The 18,021-nt window shown below is 37.9% G+C and overlaps 1 protein-coding gene across 1 annotated transcript; it reads right to left on the bottom strand.

Annotated features, from left to right (window-relative positions):
* Nucleotides 1–692: 692 nt before the first annotated feature.
* On the bottom strand, nt 693–17,766 carry ppig.S (peptidylprolyl isomerase G (cyclophilin G) S homeolog). The gene is made up of 13 exons (XM_018238849.2): nt 17,197–17,766; nt 14,861–14,929; nt 14,579–14,653; nt 13,862–13,969; nt 13,696–13,740; nt 10,695–10,782; nt 8,318–8,347; nt 8,074–8,213; nt 6,251–6,449; nt 5,480–5,644; nt 3,267–3,345; nt 3,036–3,172; nt 693–1,968 (listed from the first exon to the last, which is right to left on the bottom strand). Exons 2-13 carry the CDS (start codon nt 14,919–14,921, stop codon nt 891–893), a joined length of 2,205 nt encoding a protein of 734 aa, XP_018094338.1. The 5' UTR covers nt 14,922–14,929; nt 17,197–17,766; the 3' UTR covers nt 693–890.
* Between the last annotated feature and the right edge of the window lie 255 nt (nt 17,767–18,021).

The following is an 18,021-nucleotide window of genomic DNA, read 5'->3' as shown; positions in this document are numbered from 1 at the left end:
CTCTGTTTGACCTCTACCAAATTGGTAAAATGGTATTTACAAATGTGTTGGCACTTTGCATCAACAATTCTTTTGTCTTGTACTAGACAACTAAGGGCTTAAAGTCAAAAGCACAGTAGGAACCCACACAAGACTCTGTGCCGGACCATTTATTTTAATCGACAGTCGGTGGCCCTGGCCATACAATGAATGAATTATGTTATGAGACAGAGCAAATGGCACATTATACGATACAAAGAACATAGGCTAATGCAAATCATAAAGCAGAAACATTTTAAAGCAGACACATCAAACTATCAAATTCTTTTCTGAAAATGTAAAAATTCAGTTCAAATCTTGCAAGTTATATACAAGCAATAAATTGTGCAGCTGACTTCAAAGACGTTCAATAAAACAGATCACTGCAAGCAGACTATATAGACAAACAGCTTCCCCCTGCGGATTTAGGCTGCAAGAATGAATTCTAAGTAAGAATGACGCTAAACCATTTTACAATACAGAGATTTGGGGTAAAAAAAAAAAAAAGACAAAAATCTTATGCTTTAATACTAAGTCTGGAAATGGTATTTGGGCATTTTCATTGTGCCAAAACCCTCCAGACAATAGCAGGAGAAAATGTTTCTAAAACCCTTTTCAGTAGCAATAAGCGGGAGGGGGGAGCTGCCTTTAAATTTGAAAGTATTACACCTTGGTTTCTTTTTCATTGAAAGTTTATTAAAACATCTGCAATACAAACGTTCCAGATTGAGGCTTATGAAAAAAGGTGAAACTAAAGTCCAGTATGACATAACAGAAAAGAAAACAAAGATATCCCTCAGTGTACGTACATCTTCTAAAAAAAAAAAAAAAAAAAAAAATACAGAGAATGGAACTAAAATATTATTTACACTTCATTTCTCGGCACTTGCAGGACTTGAAGGATTGTTTTTCTTATCTTTTATACTGGATAAATCCCTGTCCCGGCTCCTGGATTTTTTCCTCAACTCTTTGTCATCATGGGAAGATTTCCTTGTTTTATCTTTATCCCTATTTTTATGGGTAGAAGATCGCTCTTCACGGTCTTTGCCATGTATGTTTGTGGAGTCTGGACTTCTATCGTGTTCCCTACCTTTTTTTGAATGTTTGTTCTCTGGGCTGCTGCTCTTAGAGTGCCTTCTTTTATGGCTTTCATGATCACTAGATTTATGAGAATGTTTGCTTTCACCTTTTCGAAGGGAATCTTTATTCTTACTTTGACTCTTGCTGGAATCGTTCGAGTCAGCCCTGCTCTTGCTTTCTTTATTCTTGGACTTGTCTGGAGTTCCTTTTCTGTCTCTGCTTCTGGACCTTCCCCTCCTTTTATTGTCTCTATCTTTGCTTTTAGCATGATCCCGACTTCTGGTACGGGTATTGTCTCTGCTTCTGGACCTTGCTCTTCGGCTATTCTCTCTACTTTTGCTGCGCTCTTTAGCCCTGCTATTGGAGTCATGCTTAGTTCTAGTAGATTCTCTTTCCCTACTCCTTGATTTTCCCTGCCGTTCTCTGGTTTTATCTTTCTCCTTGCTTTTTGCCCTCTCACTTTTTGATGAAGAGGGTTTCATCCGCTCTTTGCTTTTGCTCCTATCCTTTTCTTTAGCTTTATCACTAGAGTTCTTTTCCTTTTCTTTTTCATGCACTCGTTCTTTGCTTTTTGATCTTGCTTTCACATCATGTTTGCCGTGTTTGGAATCTTTATTACTTTTTGAGTTTTCTTTACTTTCACTTCGTCTTTCAGACTTTGTCCTTTTGCTGCTTCGGTTTTTATTCGGTCTTTCATCCTTTTCAGTATCTTTCTTCACCTCTCTCTCTTTGCTTGCTGATTTAGGATCTTTTTGTTTTTCCAGATCTCCTCTTTTGCTGGGGCTTTCGGATACTGGCATCTGATCAGATGACTTCCGCTCCCTTCCTCTCACTGGGCTTTTCTGATTGTCCTTATCATTCATTTCACTCCTAAAAGAAAGGGAAAAAAAGCCAATAAATTGTAGAACTCAAAAATAAGGACATTTGTTTCCAAGAGGAAAACTGCTGGATAGTGTAAAGTGTTTTAATAAACATTGTATTCAAAGCTGCTAGACTACACAATCAGCAAACAGAAACAATAAGAAACTTAAAGGGATACTGTCATGGGAAAACTTGCACTGCAAGTTGGAATATCACCCCCTTCCTTCTCCCGCCCCCATCAGCAGAACAATGGGAAGTTAACCAGATAACAGCTCCCTGGTATATATATATATAAGAACAGCTCTCAATAGTAAAAATACTTTGGATGCACCGAATCCACTATTTGGATTTGGCTTAATCCCCGAATCCTTTGTGAAAGATTCGGCCGAATACTGAACTGAATCCTAATTTGCATATGCAAATTAAAGTCAGGAAAGGAAAAAGTGGGGAAACTTTTTAACTTCCTACTTTTTGGACTAAAAGTCACATGAGTTTCCTTCCCGCCCCTAATTTGCAATTACGATTGGTTTCGGCCAGGCACAAGTCCCACTGTGACTCCTTCAGTTAGATTGAGTAGGAGAAACAGCCGCCTGTCAGAAAGGACTTCCATTATGCAGCACTGGCACTTCCTGAAAAGCACATGACCAGGCAAAATGAACTGAGATGGCTGCCTACACACCAATATTGCAACTAAAAAAAATACACTTATTGGTTCAGGAATTAAATTTTACATGGCAGAGTGAATTATTTGCAGTATAAACAGTGTAATTTAGGAATAAAAACTGCACAATAAAAATCAAGACAGAATCAGTCATGCAGTCCACACAGAAGGTAGATAACCAATTTAGGAAGTCCAGCCAACTGGCCTGTCCATGTACTGGCCCAAAAGATGGATATTCTAATAGTAACCATCTCAGAACTGAATATTTCTAATAGGATTTAGCGGTTTAGCTGAAGGAATTGGAATAGAACTATGCTGCAAGTGCAATGTGCTGTTGGGCAGTCCAAACATAACATTTCAGATCTATAAATGATATAAACAGCCAACAATTTAAAATATTTGCAGTGCTGCATACTTGTCTCCTTTGATCCAGCGTTCTCCACTAGAATAGCGCATTCTCTGCGTTCTTTGCATTTCTTGCCTCCAATGTGGAGGTGTCTCACTTCTCCTAAAGCGATCTCTTGACCTAGATCTGGAAGGAGTGCGGTAACGCTAGAAAAGCAGGAAAGGGGTGCAACTATTTATGTAATGTACATTTAAAAAAACAAAAACAAACAATGACCATCACCCCAATGATTACACTTACTCTAGGTCCCCTTCCCTTGATTTTTCTTCCAGATCTGGTTACCAATAACCTCCTCTGGTAAAGGGATGCTTGCATGTTGCTAAAATTAAGAACAAAAGAATAGTTAATTAGCCAAATACTTTAATAAAAAAGAATTATAAATAAAATAAATTATAACAACTTAAGAGTAACCAAAAACTGTCATGTTTAAAGATGCAACCAAGTGAACTGCAAAGTCACATGTAACAAAACCATAACGATGTTACAAACAGATTACTCAGTTGGAAAGCAAGTTACTTTTACTGAAATATTAGGTATTCTTCTTCTACAATCTCATCACAAATACAAATTTCCCTTTTTAAAGGGGTTGTTCACCTTTAAATTAACTCTTAGTATAATGTAGAGAGTGATATTCTGAGACAATTCGCAATTGCTTTATTATTTATCTTTTTATTGAGAGACTGGAATATGAATAGGAGAGGGACTGAATAGAAAGATGATTATAAAAGTAACCATAACAATAAATGTGTAGCCTTAGATGTTTATAGATGGGGCCAGTGACCCCATTTGAAAGCTGGAAAGAGTCAAAAGGAGAAGGTAGATAAATAAAAAAAAAAAAAACGATACAAAATAAATATTGAAAACCAATTGAAGTTGCTTAGAAATGGCCATTCTATAACATACTAAAAGTGAACGTAAAGGTGAACGACCCCGTTAAGAAAGTGGAGGACAGGATGTTGTCCGTCACAGACAAAATGCCCCTTTCCACCGGTCACCTCTCCTAATATCATTGAATGTAATGCACCCAGACAAATGCAAAGCAGTGCACACATAGTGTAGTATTGTCGCAATTAAGATAAGTAAATTAAGCCCCTAGCCTAGAGCCACAGAGTGTTTAAAATGGTGCATGGAGAGCTCTCCAGGCACCATTTTAAACACTTGGTGGCTCTAGGGGCTTTATTACTTATCTTAATTGAGACAATACTACTCTATGTGTGCACTTCCTTTTGCATTCTATTTCAGAGGTCGTTTTAACCTGGTGCGAACGGTGATATTCAAGGAAGCAGCCCCCCCCCCCTTCTTTGTCAATAGTGCAGTGGCGCGGTATTGGTATAAATTAATTATATCTCTTTCTATCTAAAATGCAAAGCAGTGATAGATTTAAGCACAGAGATTGTCCGTCACCCCTCCATGTAGCCTTTAAGAGGGTTTAACTGATTAAACAGTATTAGGGGCACAGATTGGTGCACTTCAGGTAGCAGTGGATAAAACACCCTGGGGCAAATTTAATAAAGGCTGAATTTTCGTCAGCGAATGATCCGCCACACTGCACTCCAGTTGTAAATTAGTTACCACTACGCTAATTCACTGCTAAATGTGAAGTTGCGTCTCAACAGCCGAACGCTGGCGAAGTTTCGCTAGCATTAATTCGTCAGTGCAACCTTTTCCTAGAGAACTTTCGCTAGCGTTCAATTCTGCCAAGAGAAACTTCATTAGTACTTTTACGCTTAGATCAATTTGAATAGGGCGGGTACATATAGGTCGTATAGATGTCTTTATTAGAGATGTTGGTGCAAATGCTGGAAGTGGCCACTTATTATTACAAAAGTTCAAGGAAGCAAAAGAGATCCTCTAATGCCCTAGACATAAGCCCACCATAAAACAAATGTGGCATGCCCCTCAAATGGCTGGGAAAGAAATGTTAAAACAAAAATCTTTAGTTTATAGTTAGGACTTTTGAAGGCAATCCAAAAGGCCAGCGTTTTTATTTTTTAGAACTTTTATAACTTTCTGGCATACAGGATATAATGTCACTGACATAAGATTGAGGAGGTTGAAGATTAATTTTATCAGTTCGTCAGGTCAAAGGTGGTAAGGGAAACTCTGGCGAAAGAGGTAACTTTCTGTAAAATTCACACATTTGCGTAGTAAGATCGTTCACCTGAGCAAAATTGTGCCAGGTTATAGGGTGCAAAACTGCACTAGCAACAGTCTCTTTCTCTAGTGAATTGTCCTCTATGTCTGTTAGTAAATTGGTGATGTCACTGTGGATGAGATGTCTGGCAAATTTTCACTAGCAACGGCCACTTCTCCCTTTAGTGAATCTGCCCCCCTTTCTCCCAATATCCAGCAGCAGTGATTGCAAAAACTACTGGACAAATTGATCACTCATGAATTGATGTGGCTGATTTAATACTAAGGAAATAATTCCAGAGCAGTTGCACCATGCTTACCTATCACGCTCCCTTTCCCTGTCATTCCTTTGGCTTTCTTTCTCATCTGTTCTTTCAGGGCTTTTTCTCATTAAAAACTTGTTTTCAGGTATTGTTGGGATCTCCTCTGGACGGACAGTAGAGGTCACCTGGAGTTCCTGATCCTCATTTTGATCTTCATCAGGGCTAAAAAAAAAAAATAATAATAATAAAGTAATCTTTAAAGCTCAAAAATTATAGTGCAGACTGCTGAGGGACATAAAATAAAGGAACCTAAAATGATTGCGGTTTTATTTTTTTGGGGGGAGTGTCTTTTTAGAATCACAGACTGAACCTGAAGTTAAAGAATAATAAGTCTAGAAGGGCTGTTAACATTTCCACTAAGCAATATCAAGAAATCAAGAAAGCTTAACCCAAGCTTAGTGTTGACCAGTTAGAAGTGTGCCTGTACCAGCGCTTGCCTAACAGAGAATTATTGCCAGCATTCAACTGCAGATTTTATAAATATTTATTTCAAAAATGGGGTGTATTTAGCACACTTTGGCCAAAATATGTCAGCTCACGTGCCATGCAAGGCCCCTCATTGTACGAGAGCCCTACATGCCATGTCAAATTATCAATGTTCCAGCAAACAGTGTCACTGAGAAGTAAGAGCATATAGAATGGAAATGTTTCACTGTTTATTTTCCTTTCTATAATACACCGGTGAACATTTTAAAATGCCCCTTTCAGTAACAGAATTTAGAGAGGATTGTGATCCAATTGTTTTTACAGAAACATAGTAAAACATACCTTTTCTTAGCTTTTTTCCTCTTCCCTTTCTCCTTTTTCTGCTTTTTGGAATTTTTCTTGTGTTTCCTTTTTTTCTTTTTTGACTTTTCTTCATCCTCACTTTTGGAATCAGAGGATGAGTCAGATGATGAATCAGAGGCGCTGGAGTCTTCAGAGTCACTCGATGAGGAGGATTTATGTCTTTTCCTCTCTTTCTTGGCTGTAATGTTTAGAAAAATAAACAATAAAACATCCTTTTGGCAGGGTCAGGTTACTGAAAAGTACAGAACAGGAATGAAGGTTTTTGGTGAACAAACACAGACCAATAAGTTGCCAACATGGACTGGAAAGTCCGAGATGGCAGATTTTATCAGCCCACGTATGGCCACCTTTAGATCTTTGCTCCAAAAGTTCACAGAAACAACCAGTATAGAACTTTTACAGCTCAACTTTTTTTTTTTTGACAGAAAATTATAGCTTAAAGGAGAAATAAACCTTAAACATAAAGGTAGGCTAGAAACGTTGTACATGGTTTGGGCCCAAGGCAACCACAGCCATTTAGCCGGGAAGATCTGTACCTCCAAAGATGCCCCAGTAGCTCCCCATCTTCTTTTCTGTTGATTCACTGCACATGCCCTGTGCTGCTGTCACTTACTGAGCTGAGGGACCCACTCATGATATACAGTACACATAGAATATACAGTACACATAGAATATCAATTTCACAATATAAGGCTGATTAGTTATAAATACAGATAATTACTACATGGCAGCAAATAAACTAATGCAACAAACATCAGAATTTAATAATGAGCCTTGTAGCATCAGCTTATATTACAAGGCCAACCTCATTTTCTACTTGATTATGTGTGATGACCCCTAAGCTTAGCTTCTCAACAGCTGCTCAAAGTCCACCAAGTCCTGGATCATTGCTGCTATTGAGAAGCTGAAACATTAGGCTGGTGTAATAAGTTCAGTATTTACAATATGGCATTTTAAGCCATATTTATTTAGGGGTTAGTTTGCCTTTATGTACAAACTATTTATCAGTATGGCTTAAGAACATTTTTAATATCTGTTCAGCAAAAAATGTTATTAAAATATTTTGCAGAAGTCTATATTAATGGGCCCTCGGTCTATGAGAATTCCCATCAGGCCTTTCTGATGGGAATCAGAAAGCTTGTTCTTTATTGTATGACTAATACCCCTAGCAAGAGCTTGACCATCCATTCAACAAGGATACTATAAAGTGGCTGATGCTTTCTTAACTACCAAACAGACACAGCTGCTACAAGGCTGAAAGGAGGCAAGATGGCAGCACCACTACAATGGTACCAGGGACCAGTGGGTTTTTCAGTTTAATGCACATTCATACAACAGATTAATATACAACTCATCAATCCTAAAGAATGAAAGCAAAAGTATTTTTGAATAAAAATGCAATGCTATCCAGATATGCTGTAGAGCAGGTTAAGTAAACATTATGGAGCAAATTTAGCAAATGGAGCAAATTTATCAGTGTGAATTTAGAACTCGCCACAATAAAACTCACTCACTTTCTATTCATTCCTATTGGATAATTAAAAGCATATTTATCAAATGTTGAACTCCATTGATAGATACGATTCTAAAAATCCCATAGGATTGAATAGAACATGGGTGAGTTTTTCTGTGGCGAGTTCTAAATTCACATTCGGATAAATCTGAACCTATGTGCAATCCATAAAGGCCTTTATGGATTGCACATAGGTTCAGATTTTTCAGAATGCCACAGAAAAACTCACCCATGTTAATTTAATAAAGAAACCAGGTGAAATTTACTGGATGGTGCATAGGGTACCTACCTTTAGATTTCTGGACAAGCTCTCCACAATTCTGTATGCTAATTTCTACACTTGGTTTGCTGGATGCATCTGTTTTTTGATTCTCAATCTCCCTCACAACATCTTGTCCAGAAATTACTTGGCCAAAAACAACATGAAGCCTATAAAAAAAAGATACATATCCAGAACGTTTGTATTAAGTTTGTTTAAATATAAAGGCTTAAAATCATACAGAAATGCTTGAATAAAAAGAATGAATGCTTACCCATCCAAGTGAGGTGTAGGTTTAGTTATTCTGTGACATCAGAAAAAGGAGGGGAAAAAAATGAATGAAATAAGCCTTTTGAATATCCCAAATGCAACATACCTGTAAAAATCAATTAACATTAAGAAGGGGCAATTAACATATAGCTCCACCTGGGTGATTTACTACCCACGCGTTCTATAACAGCCTGTCTAACCCAGAGTGGATGGAGGAAAAAGACAATAATCTAATGTCACTGATGGCTGTGCCAGAACACAAGGGTACTGGAAAATAATGCACACAATGTGTAGATATATGTTACTTTCCCTTTAAAACAGATGTATATTAATATAAAGCCTAAACACTGTAATGTTCCTTTGGGCCACTACCCTAATGAGATTGTCATTAGAAAAGGTACTTCAAAAAACAATGTATAATATGGTGTAAAGTAGTGTAGTTTTACAGGAAAATATGTACAAATTCAGTTACGTTTTCAGCCTGCATAGGGCATCGTATTTCCTAATTTTCATGGCCACCTTTATTTCCATTCTAGAAACCAACAGTAGGACCTTACTTTAGTAATTTTTAAAATACATTCAAACCTAGAGCAAGTGTCCCACAAGGCAGAATCCATTACTCTTGATTTGAAAGGCTCATTCGCAGTACTAGAATGCTACCTGGAGAATGCCTGGATCAGATTTAGTTAGGTTGAAAAAAACTTAATGAACAGAAAAAACAAAATGAATGGCTTTATACAACATATGAAAGTATGAAATATAACACGCTAATGCTAGGGCACATGCATTGTTTTTATAGCTACTACCAGTCAAAACCTCCTAGAGGCACATATCTTGCACAGAAGGGCCAGTATTAAAGGGAAACATGTCTAAAATGGAATAATGCTAGAAATGCTGTATTTTGTATACTAAACATAAACTTACTGCACCACAAGCCTAATTAAACGAATGATTGATCCTTTCAAAGTTGGCCACAGTGGGTCACCATCTTTTAACTTTGTTAAACATCTTTGCAAGACCAAGACTAAGCACATGCTCAGTGTAGTTTGGGCTGCTGCAAAGGGATAGTCATAAATTATCAAAACAGCACAAGTCAAATATCTGCCAGAAGCAGTTACAGCAATACTGATCAATAATCAGAATATGCAGACTGCACTGGGTTCTGTGCTATCATGTAATCTAATGTGGATTTTATAGTTTTTGTATTGCTCAATACAACTCTCCAGAACCAATGGCTGCAGCAAAATCATCCTCCATATATAATCACAGTTTATCGGTTTAAATCTGGCTCCATGATCTTTGTCCCTGCAGCTAGAGCTGGAAACATTTAAGGAATTGTTCAGCGTAAAAACTGTGTAAATAGATAGGCTGTGCAAAATAAAAAATGTTTCTAATATAGTTAGTTAGCCAAAAATGTAATGTATAAAGGCTGGAGTGACTGGATGTGTAACATAATAGCCAGAACACTACTTCCTGCTTTTCAGCTCTCTAACTCTGAGTTAGTCAGCGACTTGAAGGGGGGCCACATATCTGTTCAGTGAGTCTGCAATTGATCTTTAGCATTCAGCTCAGATTGAAAAGCAACATATATGACCCATGTGACCCCCTTCAAGCCTCTTATTGGTTACTGCCTGGTAAACAGTCAGTGGAAACCAAGAGAGTTGAAAAGCAGGAAATTGGGCTATGTTCTGTTATGTTAGACATCCAACCACTCCAGCCTTTATAAATTACATATTTGGCTAACTAACTATATTAGAAACATGTTTTATTTTGCACAGCCTATCTATTTACACAGTTTTTATTTTTACACTGAACAATTCCTTTAAAGGGGATGTAAAGGTAAAAATAAAATCCCATTTTTACTTTATTAACTGAAAAAAGAAACCTATCCCAAACTTCAATTAAAAAATCTGTACATTTTTTATAAGGAACCTGACTGTATACAGTGAAATTCTCCCTTAATTTTTTTTTTTGCTCCGATGGCTGTAGATATAAACCTCTACATGGTTGCCAGCTGTTCTACAGAGAAACAAACAAAGCTGCTCGAGTTCTGGGAATCCCTCCCCCCTGCCATTTGAAAGTATGACTGTTTCCCTGCAGAGCAGTTAGGAACTGTCTGAAGATTCCCATCTGCAGCAGTCAGAGCAAGTAAAATGAAGGGGGGGGGGATTTCACTGCATACAGTCAGGTTTCTTATAAAAACGGCAGACATTTTTTAATTAATTAAAGTCTATTGGCCACAGGTTTCTTTTTTCTTATTGCCTTTACACCCCCTTTAAGGGACATATTGCACTGAGCAAGAATGGTGGATCTGAGAGGAACAATGGTGCTTTTCAGTGATTTCAGTGAAGTAATGTATGGAAAAGCTACTCAATACGTACATAAAAAATTGTGATCCATTTGTGTCCTTTCCTCTATTGGCCATAGAGAGTAGGAATTCTTTGTTGTGCTGAACAGAGAAGTTTTCATCTAAAAGGATTGAGAAACTTTACTACAAAGAACTGTGCTGGTTATGGGTTACTGTTTTAGTAATCAACAGAGAAGACTTCCGGTTATCAGTACAAAGCAGGGACCTCCTTCCTTCTCTCTCTCTCTCTGTAACAGGTGGAATACATACAGCATATTAAATATATGTGTTTTCTCTCACGGAGGCTCATTTATGAACACTAGGCAAATTTGCACCTGGGCAGTAATGCTGTTGTTTTCTTTGTAATTACCGATTGGTCACGGATTGGTAACTATGTGTTACCATTCAGGCACAAATGTGCCCAGAGTTGATAAACAAGTGCAATACTATCTCTACTACACATACATGTAGTGTTATCTAAATAAACAAAAATGCAGGTCTAACCAGCTTGATTACTATATTTGTAGCCAATCACATGCATACTATACATTGATATGCAATAATCCCATTAATGGAATAAGCTTAGAAAAAAAAAACAAAAAAAAAAAAAAACACAAAATGGAAGCACAATGGCTATGTAGTCGTTCCCAAAGTTTCTTCTAAAGCATATATATATATATATATATATATATATATATATATATATATATATATATATATATATATATATATATATATATATATATATATATATATATATATATATATATATATATAAAAATAAATAAAATGCGGTCATCTTAATATGCGGACAAATAAGAATACTAGAAGAAACAGGTATCTAATGGAAAATCAAAAATTAGGTAAAAAAAAATAAATAGATGTTCCCTCTAAACATACCTATTTGCAAAAACAACAGGAGCAATCATCAATGCAATAAGATAAGAGATACAAGTAGCTTACAAATGACACCTACAACCATTTATCATTTTACCATTTACCAATACACTTATCCACTTCAAGACTCCTCTAAATGTTCAGGATTAAATAAAACAGAAAAAAACATATTTCCTGAGTTTAACTTCAAAAAAGAAAGCAATTACCAGCCACCATTGCAAGCATAAAATGAACATCAGACATAGAGAGTATTCAGAGAACTACAGAAAAGACTGACAATAAGGAGCGATTATGTTTTTATTTATACATGTAAAGTGGTTAGGGTTTGTCAAAGAGATCAGAGTTGACTGGGCTGGTAGGCCTAAATATTACATGCTTTCAAGATAGTGCAAGAATATTGCTGATGGCAAAAAAATTGGTCACATCAAACATCATCCTTATTCACTTTCAAGCACTGCTTAAAGGAACAGTAACGCCAAAAAATAAAAGCATTTTAAAGCAATTACAATATAATGTACTGTTGTCCTGCACTGGTAAAATTGGTGTGTTTGCTTCAGAAACACTACTATAGTTTATACAATAGGCTGCTGTGTAGCCATGGGGGTAGTCATTTAGGCTGAAAAAGGAGAAAAGTCACAGGTTACATAGATAACAGACAAACTCTGTAATATAATACATATGATAATCTCCAGAATGCATCTGTTATCTGCCATGTAACCTGAGCCTTGAATAGTGGTCCCCATGTCTACACAGCAGCTTGTTGATAAAAAAACTATAGTAGAGTTTATGAAGTAAACATACCTGTTTCACCAGTGCAGGGCAACAGTACATTATATTTGAATTACTTTAAAGAGCTTACAATTTTTTGATGTTACTGTTCATTTAATCACACCCTTTTTGACCTTCAAGTGAAGATCCTCTCAGCCACTGCCCCAAGGCACAGAGTTTGCGAACCGCTGCTCTTGTATAGACTGCGCACTGGTCACATGAACAAAGAGTAATGGCTCTGGCACACTTGCCTCTCTGACAGAAAAAATACCAGCAGATAAAATACCAACTCTATGCCAATCCACAGTGACATGAACAATATCTGTCATTCTGCACACAGGGCTATTCTATATGGTACGGACGTTTTCTCTGTAGGTGGAGAGAATGCCATTTGCAACAACCCAAAAGCTTCACTAGCATCCTGGGGATAATTTATAGACTTGTGTGAAAGAGGCTATAGGTTTTAAGAGTCTCCCTACAGCTTGCTAGGTTTGTACATGATGACTTAAATGTCTGCTAACAAGTGTAAATCAACTAGAATGTAAAATGTAGGTTTTTCAATGTCCTCTTTCTTCTCTTTTGGCCTACAAGAATCATCCTGGTGTAAATAAGTCAAGTCACTGCCTAACACAAAAGACTAGTGATCCAAAAGCAGCTTATGACCAAGGGGGATCCAAGTGCCAAGGTGTTATTAACCAAAATTAATAGCAACAGAAAGTTAAAGGGATACTGTCATGGGAAAAAAATTTTTTTTCAAAATGAATCAGTTAATAGTGCTGCTCCAATTTTGAAATCTGACATGGGGCTAGACATATTGTCAATTTCCCAGCTGCCCCAAGTCATATGACTTGTGCTCTGATAAACTTCAATAACTCTTTACTGCTGGACTGCAAGTTGGAGTGATATCACCCCCTCCCCCCCCCCCCAGCAGCCAAACAAAAGAACAATGGGAAGGTAACCAGATAACAGCTCCCTAAAACAAGATAACTGCTGTCTGGTAGATCTAAGAACAGCACTCAATAGTAAAAACCCATGTCTCATTGAGACACATTCACTTACATTGAGAAGGAAAAACAGCAGCCTGCCAGAAAGCATTTCTCTCCTAAAGTGCAGGCACAAGTCACGTGACCAGGGCCAGCTGGGAAATTGACAAAATGTCTAGCTGGAGTAGCACTATTAACTGATGCGTTTTGAAAAAAACATGTTTTCCGATGACAGGATCCCTTTAAGACCAATTAAAATCTTAACAGCAAGCCAGACAAAAAGGACAAAATTGTCTAATTTGAGAGACATAGAACTATAATCCGAGTCAGAGTTGTAATGTAGTAGAGATCTGCCCATCTGCATGAAAATTTGGGATTTTTCCTTACCTTCAAAGAACCCTCCATAAATGGATTCTCCACCTCTTCCATTACCTGAATATGCACAGAAAGAACATGTGAGAAATAGGATATTAAAAGACGCAACAATATTTAAAATGGGAAATGATAGAAGTTGACAACAAAGAACTGTACAAAGTAATAAATAGCGACATACCTTCACTGAAGTCTCCTCCCTGGATCATAAAATCCTTCACAACTCTATGAAACAAGCAGTTTTTGTAATGCAATGGCTTTTGTGTGCTCTTTCCAATTCCCCTTTCACCTAAGAAAGACATACAGAGTGAATATGGAATGGAACAGGTTTTACACTGTTACTAAAGACTATTAATGTAAAGCAACAAAGAAAATGGAAAGAACTTACACATCATTTACATATAATCACATATAGCTAAGCTTATAGTTATGCCCCCTAAAGAACAGCAAAATGTAGAGGTGTTCTGTTGCTTGTGGATTTAGCCTCTACAAGCCCTAACAGACAGACAGGCTCTTGAATGAGTTGGGGGGGGGGGGAGGTGCTGGGCACGTTATTGGGCAATTATAAAGGAGGACATGACAATAAATGGTTATATAACATTGCCTCTTATAGTGAAAAAAGGTACATAGCAGAATTAGGTCTCCCAAAGTATCAGAGCAGCATCCTTATTATGACAAGGAGAGCTGTACAGAGAAAGAGAGCTAAATAAAAAGGAAAACAAATGGCATCAATAAAGGGATTTCATAGTACCTTAAATCTTTCAGTACTTATACCAAGTGTTTACTGAAACCTAGCGCTAAACTCATTCTTTTTGTAACAGCTTGTGCAGTACTGTGAACATTTGTGGTGCTATATAAATCAATACAATCAATAAGAACAAAAAGACCGTTTGCCTACCTGTGCAGAGGGAGCGAAAGTTTTCACAAGTTTTTGGGCAAACGTCTGAAAACAGTTCAAAGACAACTCTTCCGGCTACAAGAGATACAGTTTGTCAGACATCCTGGCATTAAAGGTACATAAATGTATGATATATACGTGTATATTAGCAGGTATGTATTAATTGCTTGCTAGGTGTACACTGTTAGTATGTAGTTACTTTTATGGATTAGTTTTTGTTTAAAATTTTGATTTGTCACGAGTGAGGTAACTGTTTAAAAGAAACAAGTTCATTTTTCTTACCAGGAACATTGTTAACGGCTATGTCAAAAAAACAACGAGTACGTTGCACTTTCACCCCCATGGTTTTATCTATGAAAGAAAAAAAGAAAAGCTGTATGTTAACACTCTGTATCAGTCTGGAGCTATATCTGATAGGTTCAAGCTCGACCTAGTACAGATATGGGACCTGTTATCCAGAATGCTCCGGGTTTTGCGGATAACTGATCTTTCTACCTTAAGTCTACTAGAGAATCATGTAAACATTAAATAAACTCAATAGGATGATTTTGCTTCATATAAGGATTAATTATATTTTAGTTTGGATCAAGTACAAGGAACAGTTTTTTTTATTATAGAGAAAAAGGAAATTTTTAAAAACTTGAGTTATTTATATAAAAAGGAGTCTATTGGAGACACTACACTAATCAAAGATATCTCTAACCTGGAACTCTCCAGTTGTTAAAGGAGAGATACAAGATAAGTGAACCCCCTAATATTGTAGGCAATAATGAATAATATATTGTGCTGAGATTAGTTTCAGCAAAATATTATCTTTGAAAATGGCTCCTTGACTGGAGCTCCCTATTGATCTGGTACAGTCACTGCCCTTGTTTCAAATAAAGGGTGGACGTGTTCTAACGGTCTCTGCCAGAAGCACAGTAGGAGGAGGACAACCAATCACAGCCCTGCAGTCACACAAGCAAAGAGACTTTAGTTCCCTAACAGGTCAGTCTAGCTGCCTGGGAAAGGAGGCAGCAGGAAGTGGAAGAGATAGGCAGGACTAGTGGGTTTTTTGAAGAAAATCAGCCCATATACAACTTTTTTTCAGCACACAAACACACACACACACACACACACAGTCAAAACAGCTAACATTTTATGCAATTCTTTTGATTTTAGCTCATCCCATCTATTACTGCATTACGTTCTCTATCCTAAATCAGAGCCTGTAGATATTCTGTAAGACGGCAAACACAAAGACACATTGCTCCGAATTAAAGGAGACATTGTGTGTAAAAAATAAGAATGTACCAGTGCGTTATACTCATTTAGACAGAAGAATTGTGCTTAAAAATGTAGTGTTTATGGCTGATTTATTGAACATTTATGCAAAAACCCTAATAATCCCTCCCTTCTCTTCCACTTCCTGCTCCCTGAATTCCCAGGCTGTGCAGGGGAGCCGACGGCTCTCAGCTCACTGCATTGTAGGTCAGGAACCAATCAGCAACTAGCAGGACCAGATAGGGAACTGAAGCTTGTCTTCGCTTGTGTGAATATAGGGCTGTGATTGGCTGTCTACCTTCTACTGTGCTTCTGTCAGGGACCATTAGGACACGCCCACCCCTCATTTGAAACAGAGACCAGTGAACATCTATAGGGAGCTCTAATAAAGGGGCTATTTTTAAGGCTTAAAGGGGTGGTTCACCTTCAAACAACTAGTTGGTTTCAGATAGATCACCAGAAATAACGACTTTTTCCAATGACTTTCTATTTTCTATGTGTGACAGTTTTTCTAATATTAAAGTGCCATTTTTCACCTTCTGAAGGAGCTCTGGAAGGGGGGTCGCCGACCCTTTAAACTGTTCTACATGGATACATCTAGTAGTTGATATATTTCCTATCTTTGTCTCTGCTGAGCAGAATCTCTGGTTTTCATTACAGGCAGCAGAATTGATACTATAGTTGCTAATACTCCAGAGACGCTGCTGAGAAATGTATCAACTAAATGTTGCAAAATTGTAACAGTTCAGAGTCTGCACCTGAATTACTGAGCTGCCAGACTCAAACACCAGAGACACAAACATTCAAATTTAAACTTAGATTTTGGAAAAACAGTAAAAAAAATAAAAGTAACTGATGAAAGTATTTATTTCTGGGGAACAATCTAAAAACAACTGAATTGTAAAAAAGTGTTTGGCAGGTGAACAATACCTTTAATATAAATTTTTAGCAGCAAGTAAAAGCAACACTATATATTAATCATAATTGCCTACAAAATTAGGGTTTTTCTCATGTATCCTATGTCTCCTGGGGCCTGGAATTAATTTCAGTGAATGAACCAGTATAGAACAGGAGCCCCCATTTGTTTAGGGAACACACAAATTATATACATACAAATACAGGCAGACGTGTCCCTTTGTAGCTTTCAGCCAAAGTGCCACTGAGCCCCTACACAAACACCCAGTCAAAGGCAGAGGTTCTCAAAAACAAAATATATATAGAGAGAGAGAGAGAGAGAGAGAGAGAGCGCCGCTGCCTAGATTACTGGTAGGGGCCCAAGCTCCAGACTGTAGGGGGTGTAAAAGGCGAATAGTAGAACAACCACTAGTCTACGGCCTGTAATAGACATCACTCACCTCAACGTGGGCTGTCTGGGCGGGAAAGGGCCCGGGAACCGGCCAATCTCCAAGCAGATACTTCAAGTAACAGCGGTGAGCGCCTTTTGAACCACGAGTCCTGGGGAATACAGTTACGGTAACCTGCACTATCCCGAGACCATTAGAGCCCGAGGATCCGCCTCCCTATACACCACGGAGAACGCGGAGACCAACCAGGCATGACTCAAGGAGTCCCGAATCGCGCAGCCGCGAAGCTAGCCAATAACAGAGCGCCTCCTCGCAGAACTTTTTTCCCCCCCACGAAAGGGTCACGTGGTAATGACTTCTCGATTACTTAGGTCTAAGGGAGGCTTTTCGGAAATGCGTGTTATCAACGCGAAGATAATCGTGCGGCTGCGCGCGCTGACCTTCAGCGTGCGCAGGCGTTCTGCGTTTGTAGTTTAATTTACACTAAAGCGTTTCGGGGTTTCATTGTTTGTATACAAATCGATGCTGGGTACCGAACAAATATTTTATGTATTTAACAGGAGTTTGGAGAACGTGGCCTCCGAAATAAGTGTTGCTGTATACAGAACTTGCAAAATGACGTCATATTCGTGCGCGGGGACGTTCTTGGTTGTGTAGTTGCACATGTCAAGTGGTGATCTCTGTCAAGAAAGTGTAAACGTGCTTAGTTTTTATGTAATGGAAGTCATTACGTTGCCTTTGTACGTGTGCAGTCCAAGTGGGGTGGGTTGTTCAGCTTTAGTTCTGTAGCTTTTTGTCACCATCGTGTACACTCTCGCTTTTTGTTTTGTACTATAACTGCGTTGTGTTCTTTAATCTGAAATGTAATGTTAATAT

The sequence above is a fragment of the Xenopus laevis genome, chromosome 9_10S (genome assembly GCF_017654675.1).
Source record: "Xenopus laevis strain J_2021 chromosome 9_10S, Xenopus_laevis_v10.1, whole genome shotgun sequence".
In the NCBI taxonomy this organism is placed as follows: Eukaryota; Metazoa; Chordata; class Amphibia; order Anura; family Pipidae; genus Xenopus; species Xenopus laevis.
The sequence above is the reverse complement of the archived record's forward strand: the minus strand, read 5'-3'. Positions and strand labels throughout refer to the sequence as shown.